At 50.4% G+C, this 19,777-nt stretch overlaps 1 protein-coding gene across 2 annotated transcripts; it reads left to right on the top strand.

Annotated features, from left to right (window-relative positions):
* The first annotated feature begins 464 nt into the window (after positions 1-464).
* On the top strand, positions 465-19,760 carry PRPF8 (pre-mRNA processing factor 8). Of its 2 annotated transcripts, none has more exons than XM_051809237.1 (43): positions 465-517; positions 669-778; positions 861-1,029; positions 1,980-2,144; positions 2,233-2,451; positions 3,172-3,384; positions 3,506-3,631; positions 3,709-3,814; positions 4,316-4,506; positions 4,697-4,816; positions 4,894-5,083; positions 5,253-5,372; positions 5,672-5,806; positions 5,916-6,045; positions 6,406-6,602; positions 6,709-6,915; positions 7,005-7,168; positions 7,495-7,621; positions 7,734-7,926; positions 8,254-8,441; positions 8,661-8,899; positions 9,424-9,570; positions 9,765-9,975; positions 10,060-10,176; positions 10,264-10,511; positions 10,694-10,873; positions 11,349-11,484; positions 12,075-12,244; positions 12,555-12,684; positions 12,866-13,012; positions 13,208-13,368; positions 13,993-14,184; positions 14,772-15,009; positions 15,263-15,391; positions 15,962-16,075; positions 16,196-16,369; positions 16,621-16,814; positions 17,153-17,392; positions 17,502-17,643; positions 17,969-18,109; positions 18,338-18,477; positions 18,654-18,856; positions 19,442-19,760. In XM_051809237.1, exons 2-43 carry the CDS (start codon positions 679-681, stop codon positions 19,594-19,596), a joined length of 7,008 nt encoding a protein of 2,335 aa, XP_051665197.1. In that variant the 5' UTR covers positions 465-517; positions 669-678; the 3' UTR covers positions 19,597-19,760. The 2 variants fall into 2 exon arrangements, with proteins under 2 accessions (XP_051665197.1, XP_051665199.1); XM_051809239.1 differs by having other exon boundaries at positions 490-547.
* Positions 19,761-19,777: the final 17 nt, after the last annotated feature.

Raw genomic sequence — 19,777 nt, 5'->3', positions numbered from 1 at the left:
AGGCATCACTCCCTGGGGTGCAGCATCCTCCTGCCCGCCGGAGGTAGTGGGGTGGGGTTCAGCCCCTTGGGGAGGCTGGGTGAGGCGGGCTCTGCTCCCACTGCGGGGATGTTACAGGCCCCGTGGGGGATGTCCCACGAGGAATGTCCCCGGGATGTGCTCGGAGGGTCCCCCCTGCCATAAGCACCTCACGGGTGGGGTCCGATCCCCCCCGTTCCGGGGCGCCGCACAGCGCCCCCTACCGCCGGGGCGGGGTGTGACGAGTCAGGCCCTGTCCAATCAGAGGCGGCGCCGCGCTGTCACGGCTGTTTCCCTCCGCCAATCGGAAGCAGTGACGGGCGGGACCCACAACTTCCTCCACTCTTCCGCCCTCCGTCCTGCCCAGGCCCCTCCTCCGCGCTCTGATAGGCCTCTCCTGCTGTCTCTCAAGTTGCCCGAAAGCTGATTGGGCAGCGCGCGGCCGCGCGTCCTGCCCACATCCGGGTCTCCGAGGCGCGGCGGCGGGGCCGCCATTGTGGTGAGGGGAGCGGGGGGGCCGCGGCCGCCGGTGAGGGCGGGCGGGGGGCGGCGGGGCCGGGGCGGACCCGGAGCGGGCGGGGGAACGGCCGGGGGGCGGCCCAGCGGCGTTCCCGCACCTCGCCCTGAGCCCCTCTCCACCCTCCCCGCAGGTGCGTCGCCATGGCCGCCGTGTTCCCGTACCGCGGCGGCTGCGCCCCGGTGCCCAACCCGATGGCTCCGCTGCCCGACTACATGTCCGAGGAGAAGCTGCAGGAGAAAGGTGGGTACGGCCCCGGCGCCCTAGAGCCTCCCCGGGGCGGGGGGGCCAGGCCCTGAGCCGCCGCCGCTCTGTGTCCCCGCAGCCCGCAAGTGGCAGCAGCTGCAGGCCAAGCGCTATGCGGAGAAGAGGAAATTCGGGTTCGTGGATGCGCAGAAGGAGGACATGCCCCCCGAGCACGTCCGAAAGATCATCCGCGACCACGGCGACATGACCAACAGGAAGTTCCGGCACGACAAGCGCGTCTACCTGGGGTAAGGGACCCCCCCATACCCCGGGATGTGGCACCTGGGGAACCGAGGGCATCCTGCTCTGATCCTTCTCTGACGCCTTTTAAGAGCTCCTTGTTGATGGTTTAAAGGGAGAGAGCCTTCTCCAGAGGGCTCTTCCGTGTTAGTTGTAGCTCATCCGTTGCCCCGAGGATTCGTTGCAGAAGAGGATCAGCAAAGAGAGTTGTTGTTTTGAATTTATGAGAAAAAAACCCTCTTAATTACCCATTACTCTGGATAATAACACATCGTTGAGTGACCTGTTACCCTTTGGAGAAGGGGCTCTCCCTGTCAGTTGTAGCTCAGTGAGGATGCCCTGAGGTATCAGTGGAGGAAGCTGTGTCTTTGAATTTGTGAGGAAAAAGTTACCCAGGATATTACATCCTGGAAAGGAAAACCCCTTCTCCAAAGGCCTCTCTTTGTCACTTGTAGCTCATCTGTTGCCCTGAGGTATCAGTGCAGAAGAGGATCAGCAAAAAGAGTTGTTGGTTTGAATTTATGAGAAAAAACTTTGCCCTGGGCAATACAGTGTCTTAGAAGACATTGAGGGAGAGTTTGAAGTAGCTGACATACTTTTTTTCAGGATTAAAAAGCATCCTGAGTGCATCTTTCCTGTTTGGGTACAGAGAGCTGTCTCGTGCACATCATGATCTGTTGCACTAACTCACCATTACCCATAAAAACTCCAGAAGCTCCCTTAAAAAACTTAATCTTTGTTTGTAACATTCTTGGAAGCCAAATCAGTAGAAAGCCTTTTGGTAGTGCAGTGCATGAAGCACAAAGATAGAGTGGGAAGTTCATGGATTTGTCACTGGGAGCCTTTGTGAACAGGTTGGATGAGCAGCGCGCAGGAGGGAAGGGTGTGAAGGTTTGTGGCAGGATGGCTGTTCTCAAGACCAATTCCAACCCTGGTTTTCCTCAATTTCTGACTGTAGAGCCCTGAAGTACATGCCTCATGCTGTGCTGAAGCTCCTGGAGAACATGCCGATGCCCTGGGAGCAAATCCGAGACGTTCCGGTCCTCTACCACATCACCGGTGCCATCTCCTTTGTGAACGAGATCCCCTGGGTCATCGAGCCTGTGTACATTGCTCAGTGGGGGTAGGTGCCTTCTCCCCTCATCCAGGGAGGACAAACTCTTGTGCTTCCACCCTAAAAACCTCGTTTAACCATCTCTGGCTTCCCGCAGGTCGATGTGGATCATGATGAGGCGGGAGAAGAGGGACAGGCGTCACTTCAAGAGGATGAGATTCCCCCCGTTTGATGATGAAGAGCCCCCTCTGGATTATGCTGATAACATCCTGGATGTGGAGCCCCTGGAAGCGATCCAGCTCGAGCTGGATCCCGAGGAGGATGCCCCTGTGCTGGACTGGTTCTACGACCACCAGCCGCTGAAGGACAACAGGAAGTACGTGGCTCTGGTAGTGAAGTTCAGTGGGAGAGGGGAAAACCAAACACACCACGTGAATTACCTGTGCACAGCAGTGTGTTACCTTTGGTTGTGTTGTGCTGAGCTACCTGTGATGTTGGTGGGGAGAAAAAAAAAACTTCCCTCAAGGATGAGAGGGAGAACCTGATTGATGTAAAGCTGTTATCTCTTGTCTTCAGGTTGCTCAGGGGCTGCCCCATCCCTGGAAATGTTGAAGGCCAGGTTGGGTGGGGCTTGGAGCAACTTAGTCTAGTGGAAGGTATCCCTGCCCATGGTAGTGGATTGGAATAAGATGAGCTTTAAGGTCCCTTCCAATCCACACCATTCTATGATTCATCATCCAACAGGGGCAAATGAGGCCTCTCTGCCCCAGAGGGCTGCTGCCCACTTAAGTGCTAAAACTGGTGTTTCTTACCATGCCATAAAGATGACAACCTGGATTATCTAGTTGGAATTTGAAATTGATATTTGTTGAGGATGCATGGATGTTCTGTGTCAGCTTGGACATGGAGGAGGAGAGGAGCAGTTGGCATTTTCTGGGCAGAAGGAGTCCGTAGTGGTCTCTAACAGTCCTGCAGCCTTTCATTCAGGCTAGAGGGGCCCATGTGCTACCTGTCCTTGATATTTTGCATGAGTGAGGGTTATTTCTGGTCCCAGTTCTCCTCCACACACAGGATGTCCATGCTTTGTCCTTCACAGGTATGTCAACGGTTCGACGTACCAGCGCTGGCAGTTCACCCTGCCCATGATGTCCACCCTGTACCGCTTGGCCAACCAGCTGCTTACTGACCTTGTGGATGACAACTACTTCTACTTGTTTGACCTGAAAGCTTTCTTCACCTCCAAGGCACTGAACATGGCTATTCCTGGAGGTCCCAAGTTTGAGCCCCTTGTTAGAGACATCAATCTTCAGTAAGTGTTGGGTTTAGGAGAGAGAGAGAAGTGGTTATCAAGGAAAGGGTATTTCCAGGCACAAACTGCCTCTCTGTCCCCCTCAGTGCTTGTATAACAGTATTTTTTTGTCTCGTTTAAGGGATGAAGACTGGAATGAATTTAATGACATCAACAAAATTATCATCAGGCAGCCAATCAGGACAGAGTACAAAATTGCTTTCCCGTACCTGTACAATAACCTGCCACACCACGTCCACCTCACCTGGTAAGTGCAGCAGCCCCCAGAGCCAGGAGAGAAGGGGAAGGCTGTCAGGATGCTCTAATGTGTGTTTTGTGTTGTAGGTATCATACTCCAAACGTTGTCTTCATTAAAACAGAAGATCCTGATCTCCCGGCTTTTTACTTCGATCCGCTGATCAACCCCATTTCACACAGACATTCTGTCAAGGTGAGTCACTGGCCAGGAGAGTCTGTAGTAACCCCTACACTGGGGAGGTGATGGGGCTTTAGTATCTCGTTTGTAACCTTGCTTCTGATAGCAGCACACATGCATAGATATTTCGGAAGGTCAAGCCCTTTGACAGACAACCCCACAATTGTCATTTGAGGCTTTTTCTACTTCTGGAGTTGCACAAAGATGCTTCCTATGGCCCCTGTAGGATAAAGCCCAATGCCTAATTAACGGTATTATTTTAGAGTCTTCTGACAGCTCATTTATCTGTTTGGTTGCCCTGGTGTAACCTTCATGGGGCTGACATCTCCCTGGAGTTACCTCTGTAGCACCTATCTCAGGGTCTAGTAGCCAGAGTTTGCCTTGTTGAGTGCTTTTTGCTTCTCTGATACTCAACACTGCCACTTCCATGAGAGCAAAGAATTGTTTTCTGCTTGGTTAACTCAGAAAACTGAGCTGAAGCAACCAGGAAACACGTTTGGTGCTTCTGAATTTCAGAGCCAGGAACCGCTGCCTGACGACGATGAAGAGTTTGAACTGCCAGAGTTCGTGGAACCTTTCCTGAAGGATACCCCACTCTACACAGATAACACAGCCAATGGCATTGCCCTGCTGTGGGCCCCACGGCCCTTCAACTTGAGGTCTGGGAGGACCCGGAGAGCTCTTGATATCCCACTGGTCAAGAATTGGTGAGTTCTTTCCTGGGCAAGGGACTGTTCTAGTGATTATGACTTTTTGTCAAAGTGGTTCTTTGTTACTGGAAATGAAATAAATACATCCTGCTGTGACTGGTTTCTAGAGATTTTAGGAGAGTTTCTGGAGACTCATTCTGTAAGGAATGTGAGTTACCTGAGACATTGGAGTGTGGTTTATCCATAGGTACCGTGAGCACTGCCCGGCAGGCCAGCCAGTAAAAGTGCGAGTCTCCTACCAGAAGCTCCTGAAATACTATGTTCTGAATGCTCTCAAGCACAGACCTCCCAAGGCCCAGAAGAAGAGGTGAGTGGGGTCTGTTCGAGGGGGGATTGCTGGTCTGTGTAGGGGTTTCAGCTGAGTGTAGTCTCTGCTCTCTCCAGGTACCTGTTCCGCTCCTTCAAGGCTACCAAGTTTTTCCAGTCAACGAAGCTGGACTGGGTGGAAGTGGGCCTGCAGGTGTGTCGCCAGGGCTACAACATGCTGAACTTGCTGATCCACAGAAAGAACCTGAACTACCTTCACTTGGATTACAACTTCAACCTGAAGCCCGTGAAGACCCTCACCACTAAGGTATCAGTCCATGTGCTGTTGTACTCAAGAGCAGAGTTTACTGAGTAGCTGGTGTGGTAAGACAGGCCACAGTGCTTCAACTTGTTCAGTTGTTGTACAGGCTGATCAAATTGGAGTAGTTTCTTCTATGACATTGTTACAAAAATTCTGGATATTTTGTCTTATCCAGGAAAGAAAAAAATCCCGTTTTGGTAACGCTTTCCATCTGTGCCGAGAGGTCCTGCGGCTGACTAAGCTGGTGGTGGACAGCCATGTCCAGTACAGACTGGGAAACGTGGATGCATTTCAGGTAGGCTCTTTTTTTTATATTTAAGGTGATGAGGGGAAGTTGAGAGGAGGATTGGAATATCTTATATGGCAAGTGGCGTATATGGAATGCACAAGGTGACTGAACGTTGCAGTGTTATGGAGAAGAGGGGAAAAAAACATGCAGCGTGGTGTGAAATTCTGCTTTTATACTAGTTTATAAGAATTGATCATTGTATGAGTCAGCATTAGGAACTTTGTATGGCCTAATACACTGCTCCTGGCTGCTGGAGCAGTGGATGAGGTGTTTATGGCTATCCCTGACTGTGCTCTGTGTTTCAGTTAGCAGATGGTCTGCAGTACATCTTTGCCCACGTGGGTCAGCTCACGGGCATGTACCGGTACAAGTACAAACTGATGAGGCAGATTCGTATGTGCAAGGACCTCAAACATCTCATCTACTACAGGTTTAACACAGTAAGTTCCACCTTCCCACGTAATGGTGGCCCCACGTAAACTGATCAGCAAGGGGGGGATTCTGGAGTGTCAGTAATGACCTGCCCTTACGGTGTCTCTCTTCTTCCAGGGGCCTGTGGGCAAAGGTCCTGGCTGTGGCTTCTGGGCTCCAGGCTGGAGAGTGTGGCTGTTTTTCATGAGGGGCATCACCCCGCTGCTGGAACGCTGGCTGGGGAATCTGCTGGCCAGGCAGTTTGAAGGTCAGCATCCTGTAAATCCTGGATGTGGGAGGAGTGTGTGGTAAAGATTAATAGTGTTTACTTGCCAGCTATTCCCACTGTCTTTATCCATGCTGCATGTCAATCCCAAGAGCTATTGGCTGGTTTAGAGCTCTTAAAAGATCAGTTCCCCCAGAATAGATTCCAAATGGGAGTGGGATTCCCTGCTTCATAGCACTGTGGGGTCCATAGCCTCCTAATCACCTACTCCAAACTCATCAGTGATGTTGTGGCAGTGTAATTTCTTGAGACATCCTACACTTCCATGCACTCCTGTGTTAGGGAGAAGGAGGATCACTGCCCAGTGGTGTCAGAATTCCTGAAGGACTTTGGTTTTCCCAGGCCGTCACTCGAAGGGCGTTGCGAAGACCGTCACGAAGCAGCGTGTGGAGTCTCACTTTGACCTGGAGCTGAGGGCAGCCGTGATGCACGACATTCTGGACATGATGCCAGAAGGAATCAAACAGAACAAAGCCAGAACCATCCTGCAGCACCTGAGCGAGGCTTGGCGGTGCTGGAAGGCCAATATTCCCTGGAAGGTAAGTCTCTAGTTTGGCCTTTTGATTCAGTTTAACGTGTCCCAGGTGGAACTGCTCTTGGGGAGGTTCCCACTCCTGCTCCCCTCAACTTACTGTCCCTGCCCAGGTGCCAGGTCTGCCAACTCCGATTGAGAACATGATCCTGAGGTATGTGAAGGCAAAGGCTGACTGGTGGACAAACACAGCTCACTACAACAGGGAGCGGATCCGCCGCGGTGCCACCGTGGACAAAACCGTCTGCAAGAAGAACCTGGGCCGGCTGACCAGGCTCTACCTAAAAGCTGAGCAGGAACGGCAGCATAATTACCTGAAGGTACTTCTGTCCTCCCTGAGGTTGCCCAGATTCTTGCTGTTTCCATGGGGAAGCTTTCACTGACTGGCACTGGTGGTGTGGTTCTGCAGGACGGGCCGTACATCACTGCGGAAGAGGCTGTTGCTGTGTACACAACCACAGTGCACTGGCTGGAGAGCAGGAGGTTCTCCCCCATTCCCTTCCCCCCGCTGTCCTACAAGCATGACACCAAGTTGCTGATATTAGCCCTGGAGAGGCTGAAGGAGGCTTACAGGTAAGCAGTGGGAAGTGATTGTGATCTGCAGGGGCACTGGGAAAGGGTCCTGAAGCTGTTCTGTTATCTGTTCTCCTGAGATTGAGTATGATAAAATTTATCCTGATGGACTAGTAAAAGCTGTAGATTGTGGTACTACCAACTTGACTGGGGGTTCCTTGTGGCCTCTCACTTGGGCAAAACCAATGCCATGCTTCTCAGCTTGGGGATGTAGATTGTGAAGAGTTACAGATCTTGTCTGGATCTGCTTGGTTGAACATCAGTTCAATGCAGTGGCCATTAGTCTGTTCATGTGTAAGTGCTGAGCTGTTCTTTCTTGCTTTCAGTGTGAAATCACGCCTGAATCAATCACAGAGAGAGGAACTGGGATTGATTGAACAGGCTTATGATAATCCCCACGAAGCTCTGTCCAGAATCAAGCGACACCTTTTGACTCAGAGAGCCTTCAAGGAGGTGAGTGTCTGGTGAAAGCCTGACCATGCTAAAGGTTATGCTGCATGCAGGAGCTGAATGTTCTCTTGTCAACTGTAAGCCTCAGTTTTTTCCTCTTCTTTTTTATTTTTAGGTGGGAATTGAGTTCATGGATCTCTACAGCCATTTAGTCCCCGTGTATGATGTTGAGCCCTTGGAGAAGATCACAGATGCTTATCTGGATCAGTACTTGTGGTATGAGGCTGATAAGCGAAGACTCTTCCCTCCGTGGATCAAACCTGCTGACACTGAACCTCCCCCACTGTTGGTGTACAAGTGGTGCCAAGGTTAGTGGGGTCTTGGATTCCATGGAAAAATTATTTTTCCTATTGCGGGCTTTGTGTCTTATGAGTCCCCTTGGGAGCTGAGGTTTTATATTTGCAACTTGCAGTCAACAGTCATTACAATCACAGACTGTATTTTGTAGGTTATATATACATATATAATGGGGAAGGAGCATTCATGGTTGATTACATATTTTTGTTCCCATTTCTGGATAGACTGCAAAGTCCAGAGTCTGAAAAATCAGGCACTTACAGGACCTGACCGTGCCCAGGGGATGCTTCTGCACTCTGATGTGACAGATAACACAACAAGCTTGTTTGTCTCCTCAGGCATTAATAATCTGCAAGATGTTTGGGAAACAAGTGAAGGTGAATGCAACGTGATGCTGGAATCTCGATTTGAGAAGATGTATGAGAAGATTGACCTGACACTGCTCAACAGGCTGTTGCGTCTTATTGTTGATCACAACATTGCTGACTACATGACAGCCAAGAACAACGTGGTCATCAACTACAAGGTGATGGTTGCTGTCAGGAAAGGGGTCTGTGGTAAAAGGGACCCATGGGGTCAAGGGTGTTTTGAACCCATGGGGGAGGAGGGAACAAAAGACCTGCCAGAGAAAGAAGTGATGAGGGAGTAAGAAGAGCCTTCTGCATCCTGCTAAAGAGCAGCTGCTCGGGTGAAAGGTCTCTGATGTGTTGTGACAGGTTCTCACAATTCCCCTTCATTTCCTCAGGACATGAATCACACAAACTCCTACGGGATTATTCGTGGGCTGCAGTTTGCTTCCTTCATTGTCCAGTATTATGGGCTTGTGATGGACCTGCTGGTGCTGGGTCTGCACCGGGCCAGTGAAATGGCTGGGCCTCCCCAGATGCCAAATGACTTCCTCAGCTTCCAGGACATTGCCACGGAGGTGGCCCATCCCATCCGCCTCTTCTGCAGATACATTGACCGGATTCACATCTTCTTCAGGTGAGATCTCTGGGGCTCTGCTTTCCTCAGGTGAACTTCTGCTCTGGTATCTGCCAGCAGATGCTGTGAAAGGGGGAACTGGTGTTCTCCTACTCCAGGCTTTTGTTCCCTTTGCTAAGGAAGATCAGGAATATTTGAATTGACACTTCCCAGAACAACTGTATGTCCACATGGCTCCTCTTACTTTCTCAGTTTGCTTTTCTACACCAGTAGAAACAACAATGTCAAGAGTTCAACTGTTAGAGATTTGGTAAATTAGAGACTGGTGAAATAAGTCTTTTCTGGATTCCCAACAAGGGGACATAAAAATTAATATCTGTTCGTGGAAAGTTAACCCTGACAGTCTTGGGTTGCTCTATGCTAACGAAACTGAAGCTTCCTTCAGTGGGAGGATACAGAAATGTGATAGTTACCTCAAAAACGTTGTGATAAACAGCTGCCCATTAGCAAGTCCTTATCTGTCTGGCCAGACTGGTGTTCTGAGAAGTTAATGTAATTCCAGATCCTTTTCTCTGTGTTTCCAGATTTACAGCTGATGAGGCAAGAGACCTGATTCAGCGGTACCTGACAGAGCACCCAGATCCCAACAACGAGAACATTGTAGGCTACAACAACAAGAAGTGCTGGCCCCGGGACGCTCGGATGCGCCTCATGAAACATGATGTGAACCTGTAAGTGTTGCAGCCAGGAAAAAAAAGTGGTGGGAGGGGTGGGAAAATTAGTTGTGATAAATAATTGTTGGAGGCTGATGGGTGCTCAGGATGAAGGAAGTGAGGGCTCTGTGCTGGAGTTGTGACAGTGAGTGGTGGGCGTGAGAGACTGTAGTGTTAGGAAAGCTGTGAGATGTGCACATCTTGTTTTCCAGGGGCCGTGCTGTATTCTGGGACATCAAGAACCGTTTGCCTCGGTCGGTGACCACGGTGCAGTGGGAGAACAGCTTCGTGTCCGTGTACAGCAAGGACAACCCCAACCTGCTGTTCAACATGTGTGGCTTTGAGTGCCGCATCCTGCCCAAGTGCCGCACCAGCTACGAGGAGTTCACCCACAAGGACGGGGTCTGGAACCTGCAGAACGAGGTGGGATGAGGGTTTGATGGGGTGGGAGAGCTTGGGATTCCCTTACAGTCTCAGGAGGGAAACTGATGGGCTTGTGCTCTTCAGGTCACCAAGGAGCGCACAGCTCAGTGCTTCCTGCGTGTGGACGACGAGTCTATGCAGAGGTTTCACAACAGAGTGAGGCAGATCCTCATGGCATCTGGCTCCACAACCTTCACTAAGGTAAGGTGGGAGAGAGATGTGTGACAAGAGCTTCCTGCAGATGCCTGGGGGGCAAGCTGAAAACTTAACCTTTCCTTTCCCTTCTAGATTGTCAATAAATGGAACACAGCTCTGATTGGCTTGATGACATATTTCCGGGAAGCCGTTGTAAATACTCAGGAGTTGCTTGATTTGCTGGTGAAGTGTGAGAATAAAATCCAGACTCGAATCAAAATCGGCCTGAATTCCAAAATGCCCAGCCGTTTTCCTCCAGTGGTGTTTTACACCCCTAAAGAGCTGGGAGGGCTGGGCATGCTCTCCATGGGCCACGTTCTCATCCCGCAGTCTGACCTGAGGTGAGCTGTGCTGCTCTAATGCCTGCATGGGTTGGGTGTTCTCTTAGATGCTCTTTCCCATAAAAATATCGGAGTGCTAAACCACACCATGTTACAGAGATATGTTGCCTTTACAGTAACTCATGGCAGTGACCTGTGAAGCCCTATCCCCCTTACCTCACTCTTGTGCCTCTTTGCTCCAGGTGGTCCAAGCAGACAGATGTTGGCATCACTCACTTCCGCTCGGGAATGAGTCACGAGGAGGACCAGCTCATCCCAAATTTGTATCGTTACATCCAGCCATGGGAAAGTGAATTCATTGACTCTCAGAGGGTGTGGGCAGAGTATGCCCTTAAGCGCCAGGAGGCCATAGCCCAGAACAGGTCTGTTGCCATGTGTGTCTGTGTGTGAGGACAGGCAGCTGTGTGAAGTCTTGTGCTGTCTGGGGATTTTGGAGACCTTGCAGGCCTTGTGGTACCAGCCACAGTCTGCCTGCAAAGCTGCTGCCTTGCCTCTAGAGGAGGTGTGGACTCTGCAAGCAGCAAGTGCACCCGTGGCACAGCTTAAAGGAAATGGTATGGCCACTGGTGCCAGGGAAAGCTGGTATCAGACCCATTTGCAGTTAGTTTTGTGCACTTACAGAGGCTTTCTCTTTTGCCTGTTTGATATCATTGTGCTCATAGTGCTCATAGTGATGGTTGCAGGCACTTTGCTGAGTGTTTGGCATTTTAGAATGTCCCCTGCCAGAGCCCCAAGCTCTGTGCTATTTCTGTAATATCATCAAGTGATATTGTTATTAATAATTAATGCATTGCTGTAAAATTGAGAGTAACAAAGTGTGGGGACTTTTTTCTTCAGGCGTCTGACGCTGGAGGATCTGGAGGACTCATGGGACAGGGGAATTCCTCGTATCAACACCCTGTTCCAGAAGGACCGGCACACCCTGGCTTATGATAAAGGATGGAGAGTCAGGACTGACTTCAAACAGTATCAGGTACTGACTGGGGATTTCTCTTCACCTGAGTATGAAGTTCAAAGATACCTCTTCCAGATGAAGTCCTTTCACTTTGCACTATTGCACGTGCACTTGTCTGTCTGCTGCAGGAAGAACTTAAAGCCATGTTGGGACTGGTAGAGGCTGTTGAGAACCAAATGCTCCAGAATTCGTAGCTATCCACTTTTGAAGCATTTGGATTGATTGCAGTGTTTGGGGAACATCACACTTGGCACAACTGCGTAGTAAGAAATCGGTTCTGGAGAGAGAAAAAAATGGTCCCAAACCAAACATTCAAAAATATTAAATTTTAATAACATTGGAAAAATGCGTTATTTAAAGCCTCTAATGATAGAAGGCCAGTTCCTGAAAGATGAAATCATCACCTTAGATTCTACCCAGTCTGAATTGCATAGTTGTACTGACAGAACTCATGTTGTAGATGAGCTGTGTCCTCCAGAACTGAGGGCATGAGGGTTTTTTACATGTTCACGAACATCATCGTCACCATCATCTTGGTTGCCACACTAAGTGCAGCCAGTGAAATGATGTGAACACCAGGCTGCTCACTGGTGCACTGTCATCTCCAGGTGCTGAAGCAGAACCCGTTCTGGTGGACACACCAGCGCCACGATGGCAAACTGTGGAATCTGAACAACTACCGCACAGACATGATCCAGGCTCTTGGTGGGGTGGAAGGAATCCTGGAGCACACCCTCTTCAAGGGCACTTACTTCCCCACATGGGAGGGTCTCTTCTGGTAAGAGAAAACTTCGCTGTGGCCTTGTCTTGCAGTCTGGAGCGTAGTGCTCCTCCTCCAGGAGGAGCCCTGGGCTCAGGCTGTGCTGATTCCGTTGAGCTTTTGCTATTTTTCAGTCATCATGTGAGCACATTGTGTAGTTCAGTTGTGAGTGCACCTGGGATGAGGCTAGAGTTGAATTTCATGGAAATTTCTTTGCATGAAACAATCTTCTGTGCTCCCTGTGTGTTCCCTGTCTTTATTATATGTGGCACATGGCAGTCATCAGAGATGAAGGACAGCTAGTGCAACTAATGGCCATCCTTTCTAGGGAGAAAGCCAGTGGCTTTGAGGAGTCCATGAAGTGGAAGAAGCTGACAAATGCCCAGAGATCGGGTTTGAACCAAATTCCAAACAGAAGATTCACCCTATGGTGGTCTCCTACCATTAACAGAGCCAACGTAAGTACCTCCAGTTTGTACCTGTAGGAGCTTCCCCTGAAATGAGAGCATTTAATTGTTCTAATTAATCTTCAGAACATCTCTTACAGATGAACTAAACCTCCTTAAGAGGAGCTGCTCCATTTTTTAAACTTCACCAGTTGTGCTGTTGCGTGTTCTCACACCTGCTTTTCCTTTGCAGGTGTATGTTGGGTTTCAGGTGCAGCTGGATTTGACAGGCATCTTTATGCACGGCAAGATCCCCACCCTGAAGATTTCCCTCATTCAGATTTTCCGAGCTCACTTGTGGCAGAAGATCCATGAGAGCATTGTAATGGATTTGTGCCAGGTGAGCAGTGTGGGCTTGGTTTGTTCCTGTGCTGTGCACAGGCACTTCTTTTCTAGCAGGGCGAGTGCTTCTTCAACAATTTGACAGAGGAGGGAAGGAAATGGGATTTTCCTGGCTGCCTGTTTTAGTTCCATGTTGAGGACAGATTCTTTAGCTGGGTTGCTTGAACACAACTCATCTTTGCCTTTTCCCCAGGTGTTTGACCAAGAGCTGGATGCTCTGGAGATTGAGACAGTGCAGAAGGAGACAATCCATCCCAGGAAGTCATACAAGATGAATTCCTCGTGTGCAGACATCCTTCTCTTTGCTTCCTATAAGTGGAATGTGTCGCGTCCATCATTGCTTGCAGATTCCAAGTGAGTGTTTCCCTTTTCCCTCTCCTTGATCTTACTGGAAAGCAGAGCTGCTGAGCCTGTCATCCAGAGCCCCAAAGCCCATATCCCTTGGGCATTTAGGGTTGGTTTTCTTTAGGGGACACTGGAGGAAACAATCCTGCCTGGCAAAGTGCAGGGCTCATTTGGGTAGGTGGTTGCAGCACCTCCCGTCACTGCCCTCTGCAAAACACCAAGACTGTCTTTGCTCCTGTTCTCTCCTCTGGGTGACCTTTTCCCTGAGCCCATTGCTCAGGAGCTCTGAAGGTTCTTTTGGACACCCCACAAAGCTGAGCTGTCCCAGGGCCAGAATCTGGAGTGAATTCTCACTAAATCCTCACCACACCAGGAGAGATGACCCTCATGACTACACAACATCAGACTAACTACTGCTTTGTTTAAACCTGCAGCTGAACCCCCTTGGTTCTGTTACCAGTCTCTGCATTTGCCGCATGAGGAGAGCAGCAGAGTCCATTTCCAGGATGGAATGGGAATAGTAGCTGGCTACAGTGTCCCTACTTGGTGGCAGTTACTCTGTGTCAGAGACACGCAGCAACTGCAGAAAAGTTTTGTGCAAGATTAACTTGTTCTGGCTTGCTTTCTCCCTAGGGATGTGATGGACAGTACCACCACTCAGAAGTACTGGATAGACATCCAGCTGCGTTGGGGAGACTACGATTCCCATGACATCGAGCGCTACGCGAGAGCCAAGTTCCTGGACTACACCACAGACAACATGAGTATCTACCCATCTCCCACTGGGGTGCTCATCGCCATCGACCTGGCCTACAACTTGCACAGGTGAGATCTGCACCTTCTCTGTTCTAGTTTGTAGGTTTGTCATCGCTGGTCCATGATTGTTGTTAGTGCATCTCCAAACCGGGTTGTATTCCAGGCAGGAGCTGGAGCTGTGCAGTGAGTTGGATAGGGCATTTCAGGTTGCCCAGTGTCTGCTCATTCAATACTAATGGTTCTGTTCCTTCAGTTAATTAATAATTTATTTTCTTAGATTTCTGGCAGACTGTTCTTGGAGCTGAAGGACAGGCCTTTTTTCAAGGCCCCTACAAGTGGCAACAGCTTTTTCACTGGAAAATGAGGGAGGAAGTCCCAGCAAGCAGCCCCTGCTGCAGTGTGCTTGTTAGAGAAGGTGCAGCTTCTCTGGGACTGCAGCATGTCTATGCTGTGGCTTCCCACTATGGAGATGTAGGGAAAAGCCATAGGTGAACAGCTCCCAGGGACATGACAGAAGTCACACAGCAGTACAAGTTGTACGTTCAGCAGGTGCAAAGGTACCTGGTTGCTGTGTGGAAGAACTTGTGTGTGGCTGTTGTCTCTTCATCTCACATCTAATGGCAACAACTTGGCCTTCTGTTTGTTTTCTTCTTCAGTGCTTATGGGAACTGGTTCCCTGGGAGCAAACCTCTGATCCAGCAGGCCATGGCCAAAATTATGAAAGCAAACCCTGCCCTGTATGTGTTGAGGGAACGGATCCGCAAGGGGCTGCAGCTCTACTCCTCAGAGCCCACGGAGCCCTACCTTTCCTCCCAGAACTACGGAGAGCTCTTCTCCAACCAGATCATCTGGTTTGTGGATGACACCAATGTGTACAGAGTCACCATTCACAAGGTGAGGCCAGAAGTGTGTCTCAGGGAAAGGACAGGGACTGTGATGTTTTTGGGGGGAGGGGGCGGGCGGAGGTTTCCATGCATGATGGAAAACTGGGAGACAACACATGTTCCCAGATTTTTGCAGTGTGCACAGAGCAGCTCTTAAAAGTCCTGTATAGTTCCTGCTCAAAGCACACAGCGAGTCAGCTGTTATGTAAAGGTGTGGGCTACATTTATCTCCCTGTATTTCTCACTTCTGCTTATTTTCTCAGACTTTTGAAGGGAATCTGACCACAAAACCCATCAATGGAGCCATTTTCATCTTCAATCCCAGAACTGGACAGCTCTTCCTGAAGATCATTCACACATCTGTATGGGCAGGACAGAAGCGTCTGGGACAGGTAGGGCCTGGCTGTGCTTTGGTGTGAGCTGGGGATGGGCTCTGACTGCTTGGGACTAACTCAAGCAGAAAGCACCATGAAGATCTTCATCTTCCTGCCTCTTAATGAGTTTGGGTCTCCAATTTCCAGTGTGTGACAAGTGCTCAGGCAGGCATGAGCATGGGATATAAAAGTGAAAGAACAAAGGCATTGCAAGGATTTGGAGGCTCTGAGGTGTAGAGACCCCACATCATCAAACAGGGCTTGAGGAACAGTGCAGTGCTCCTCGTTACACAAATCATGTTGCACTTGGCCGTACATCCAGTGCAGTGAGGAGACTCTCGGGTGGCAAATCCAGGGAGGTGGAGTAGCCAGCTGTTTTTTCTGATCCAGTCAGGAGTAACTGAGCTCCAGGAATGGAAACTGCCCTCTGTGATCAGTAAGGAGGAAATGCTGGGCCTTGTCACTGGGTCTGGAACAAGCCATAAATTCCAGTTGTATTTTTAGAATTTGGTTTGCATCTCTCTGATTCCCAGAGAGACTGTGCTGTTAGCAGGGAGATATTTCTCTAACCCTGCTGTCTTTCTGTAGTTGGCCAAGTGGAAGACTGCTGAAGAAGTGGCTGCCTTGATCCGATCCCTTCCTGTGGAGGAGCAGCCGAAGCAGATCATAGTGACTCGGAAGGGCATGTTGGACCCACTCGAGGTAACAATACAGATCCTGCTCTGTGAGGATGTATAAAACCTTTGGGAGGTGACAGGACACTTCTGCATTCCTGTGATGTTCTGCAGTAGTTGTGAGCTAATTCCTCTTGATAAACTCCAGGTGCACTTGCTGGATTTCCCCAATATTGTGATCAAAGGCTCGGAGTTGCAGCTGCCCTTCCAGGCCTGTCTGAAAGTGGAAAAGTTTGGTGATCTCATCCTGAAGGCTACTGAACCCCAGATGGTTCTCTTCAATCTCTACGATGACTGGCTGAAAACCATCTCTTCCTACACGGTGAGCACAGATGTCTCTTCTGTAATTTTGCTTTGCTGCTGGTAAATGAGGCAGGAACCAAGGCTTCAATTATCCCTCATGATTTGTTGTTTGGGAGCACTTAGCTCTGAATCTGCCTGGATTTTCCTTCAGATCAATTTCACTGGCACTTCCCATGAAATGTCTGCGTGTCCAAACAGAGGAGAGCTGTACTAGGGCCTTGTATATTTGGTTTCCTTCTGTTTTAAGTGCATCTTTTTTTCATCTCCAAGGCATTCTCCCGTCTGATCCTGATTCTCCGGGCACTACACGTGAATAATGATCGAGCCAAAGTTATTCTGAAACCAGATAAGACGACCATCACTGAGCCTCACCACATCTGGCCAACCCTCACAGATGAGGAGTGGATCAAGGTGGAGGTGCAGCTGAAGGATCTCATCCTTGCTGACTATGGCAAGAAGAACAAGTAAGCCACTGTACAGCTGCAATAATCCTGTCAGCCTTTCCTTCCTGCTCTTAAAACTGGGGCACCAGTACTCCTTGTGAGAAGGACCTGTGGTAATGAATCATCAGCTTTGTAGGGAAATTGGTTTTTATTAATTGCTTTTTAGTAAGGTATGCAAAAATATTTGCACCAAATGTTTTCTGATCGAAACATCATGTGTTTTGGCCCCTTCTCTTGTTTAGAAAGTTGTGGTTTCATTTTTCAAAGCACCCTGAGTGGATGTTCTGAGCTTGTGCCTTGATGAGAAGGGTCCAGAATGTATTTTCAAGTGCCTGACTTGAGTGGATTTTCTCTTCCAGTGTGAACGTCGCATCCCTGACACAGTCAGAGATCCGAGACATTATCCTGGGCATGGAGATCTCGGCCCCGTCTCAGCAGAGACAGCAGATCGCAGAAATTGAGAAGCAAACCAAGGAGCAGTCCCAGCTGACAGCCACACAGACCCGCACCGTGAACAAACACGGGGATGAAATCATCACCTCCACCACCAGCAACTACGAAACACAGACCTTCTCCTCCAAGACTGAGTGGCGGGTCAGGTAGGAAGGCAGGCAGGGCTTGGGGTGGTGGGAAGGGTCGGAGTGCTCAGGGAGGGTCAGTGCTCAGGAAGGATCTGTGCACCCTCTGATCATCACCTCCTCTTTGCAGAGCCATTTCTGCTGCCAACCTCCACCTGCGGACAAACCACATCTATGTCTCATCAGACGACATAAAGGAGACGGGTTATACCTACATCCTTCCCAAGAACGTGTTGAAGAAGTTCATCTGCATCTCAGACCTGCGGGCCCAGGTGAGTGCTCAGCGAATCTCTTACAGTTGTGCTTCACACTGCTGGGCACACACCAGTCCTGGGCAGTCAGGAACTGGTGGTGAAGGGCTGGGAACCTGCTGCTGTCCATGTGAAACCTTCTGTGCTGGAGACAGGCACTGGCAGTACATCTGAGCAGCCAAGTTCTAGCCAGGTCCTGATGGCTCCTTGTGGCCCAAGACTGTGATGTTCTCTAGTGAGAACCTCCCAGCCAGGAGATGTTCTCCTAGAGAAATAAGGAGTTCCCACTCTCACATGATTACATGGAGATCTCTACTGGGCCTCTAAGGCATGTGTCTGTTCTTAGATTGCAGGTTACCTGTATGGAGTGAGCCCTCCAGATAACCCCCAGGTGAAGGAGATCCGGTGCATTGTGATGGTGCCCCAGTGGGGAACACACCAGACTGTGCATCTCCCAGGGCAGCTGCCACAGCACGAGTATCTGAAGGTGAGTTGAGCTCCCAGAGTGGGTGGAAGGTCAATAACAGGGACCTGACGTGGTGGGGCAGCTTCTCTTGGTCCCTTGCAGATGTGGGACTGAAAGGGCTTGGCCTGAAGCCAGCCTGAGTGGGGTCAGGTGAGGGGAAGCCTGCAGTCTCTGTGCTTTTTGCCAGGCTTGAAGTGGTCCTGTTTTGGACATCTTTGATTTCTCTCTAAACCGCTGCCTTTTTGTCAGGAAATGGAACCTCTGGGGTGGATTCACACCCAACCAAACGAGTCCCCTCAGCTCTCACCGCAGGATGTCACCACCCACGCCAAGGTCATGGCTGACAACCCCTCCTGGGATGGGGAGAAGACCATCATCATCACCTGCAGGTGAGGGACAGGGAGCTTTTCTGGTGCCCCTCCAAGGAGGGCTGTGGGTGCAGTGCTTGGGAACACGCTGAGGTCTCAAAATAAAATTTGGCAGAAAGGGAGTGTTGGCTCATCCCTGGTTTCCCTCCTCTGCCCCCCAGATGAGTCTGACTTGCCCCATCCCTCCTCCCTTTCAGTTTCACACCCGGCTCCTGCACACTGACAGCCTACAAACTGACCCCGAGTGGATACGAGTGGGGTCGCCAGAACACGGACAAAGGGAACAACCCCAAGGGGTACCTGCCCTCCCACTACGAGAGGGTGCAGATGCTGCTGTCCGACCGCTTCCTCGGCTTCTTCATGGTCCCAGCACAGGGCTCCTGGAACTACAACTTCATGGGTGAGCTGCCCTGGGAAGGGGATGGGAAAAGAGGCAGCGTGCTCCTCAGGGAAACATTCCTTACCCACTCCAAAGCTTGACCTTCCTTGCAGCAGCTGGCAGGGATACCAGCACTGTGGTCTGACTTTTCCTTGGTACCAGCACTGGGATGTCAGTTCTCAATGATTTTTTTGGTGGCAAGAGAGCAAACTGATAGAGAGGAGAAATAGATACTGTGTCTGTCTGGACTGTAGTGTCTGGTTTGTCACCAATGAATAATTAATCCCTGTCAGGCAGAAGAGATAATGGAAAATGCAAGAGAGAAGCAGTTCCCAGTAGGGAAATGAGGGGAGGTCCTGGCATGATGAACACCACAGCCAGCTGGAGAAGGGGTCAGGAAATGAAAGTGACAGACAGAACATTCGAGTAGAGAAATGGAGTGTAGATCTCTGGGGGGGGGGTCCAAGAGGTGATAATTTTGTGGATTTAGAACTCTCCCTTCTAGCATGGCCGTGCTTAAAAACAGATCCTGTGAGGGTAGGGAGCTTCAGGAGGATGGTGGAGGCAGGAGGGGCTCTCAGGTGGGTGACAGTCTCTCTCTTCCAGGTGTTCGCCACGACCCCAACATGAAGTACGAGCTGCAGCTCGCCAACCCCAAGGAGTTTTACCACGAGGTCCATCGCCCCTCTCACTTCCTCAACTTCGCGCTGCTGCAGGAGGGGGAGGTTTACTCGGCCGACCGCGAGGATCTCTACGCCTAATCCTGCCCGCGCCCCCACTCTTAGTACTGTTGATATTCAACAGCGTGTTTGTGTGTCCCCCGCGCACCCCACTCGCCCCCCGTAGCCCCCCCATCCTCCCCGCACCGCCCCGGGTTGTTGTACCCCCCCTACCCCGTGGCTCAATAAATTTTGTACGATCGGGAGGCGCTGCCGGTGAGAT

The sequence above is a fragment of the Manacus candei genome, unplaced genomic scaffold (assembly GCF_025592945.1).
Source record: "Manacus candei isolate 608988 ecotype Guabito, Panama unplaced genomic scaffold, ASM2559294v1 h1tg000076l, whole genome shotgun sequence".
NCBI lineage: Eukaryota > Metazoa > Chordata > Aves > Passeriformes > Pipridae > Manacus > Manacus candei.
This window is presented reverse-complemented; position numbering and strand designations above follow the sequence as displayed.

Bases quoted from the DNA above. Each gene is read 5' to 3' on its own strand.
- PRPF8 (XM_051809237.1), top strand. From the start codon at position 679: ATGGCCGCCGTGTTCCCGTACCGCGGCGGCTGCGCCCCGGTGCCCAAC. The intron at 13,369-13,992 runs GTGAGTGTTTCC...CTTTCTCCCTAG, and splicing joins TCATTGCTTGCAGATTCCAA to GGATGTGATGGACAGTACCA. The intron at 14,185-14,771 runs GTGAGATCTGCA...TTTCTTCTTCAG, and splicing joins CTGGCCTACAACTTGCACAG to TGCTTATGGGAACTGGTTCC.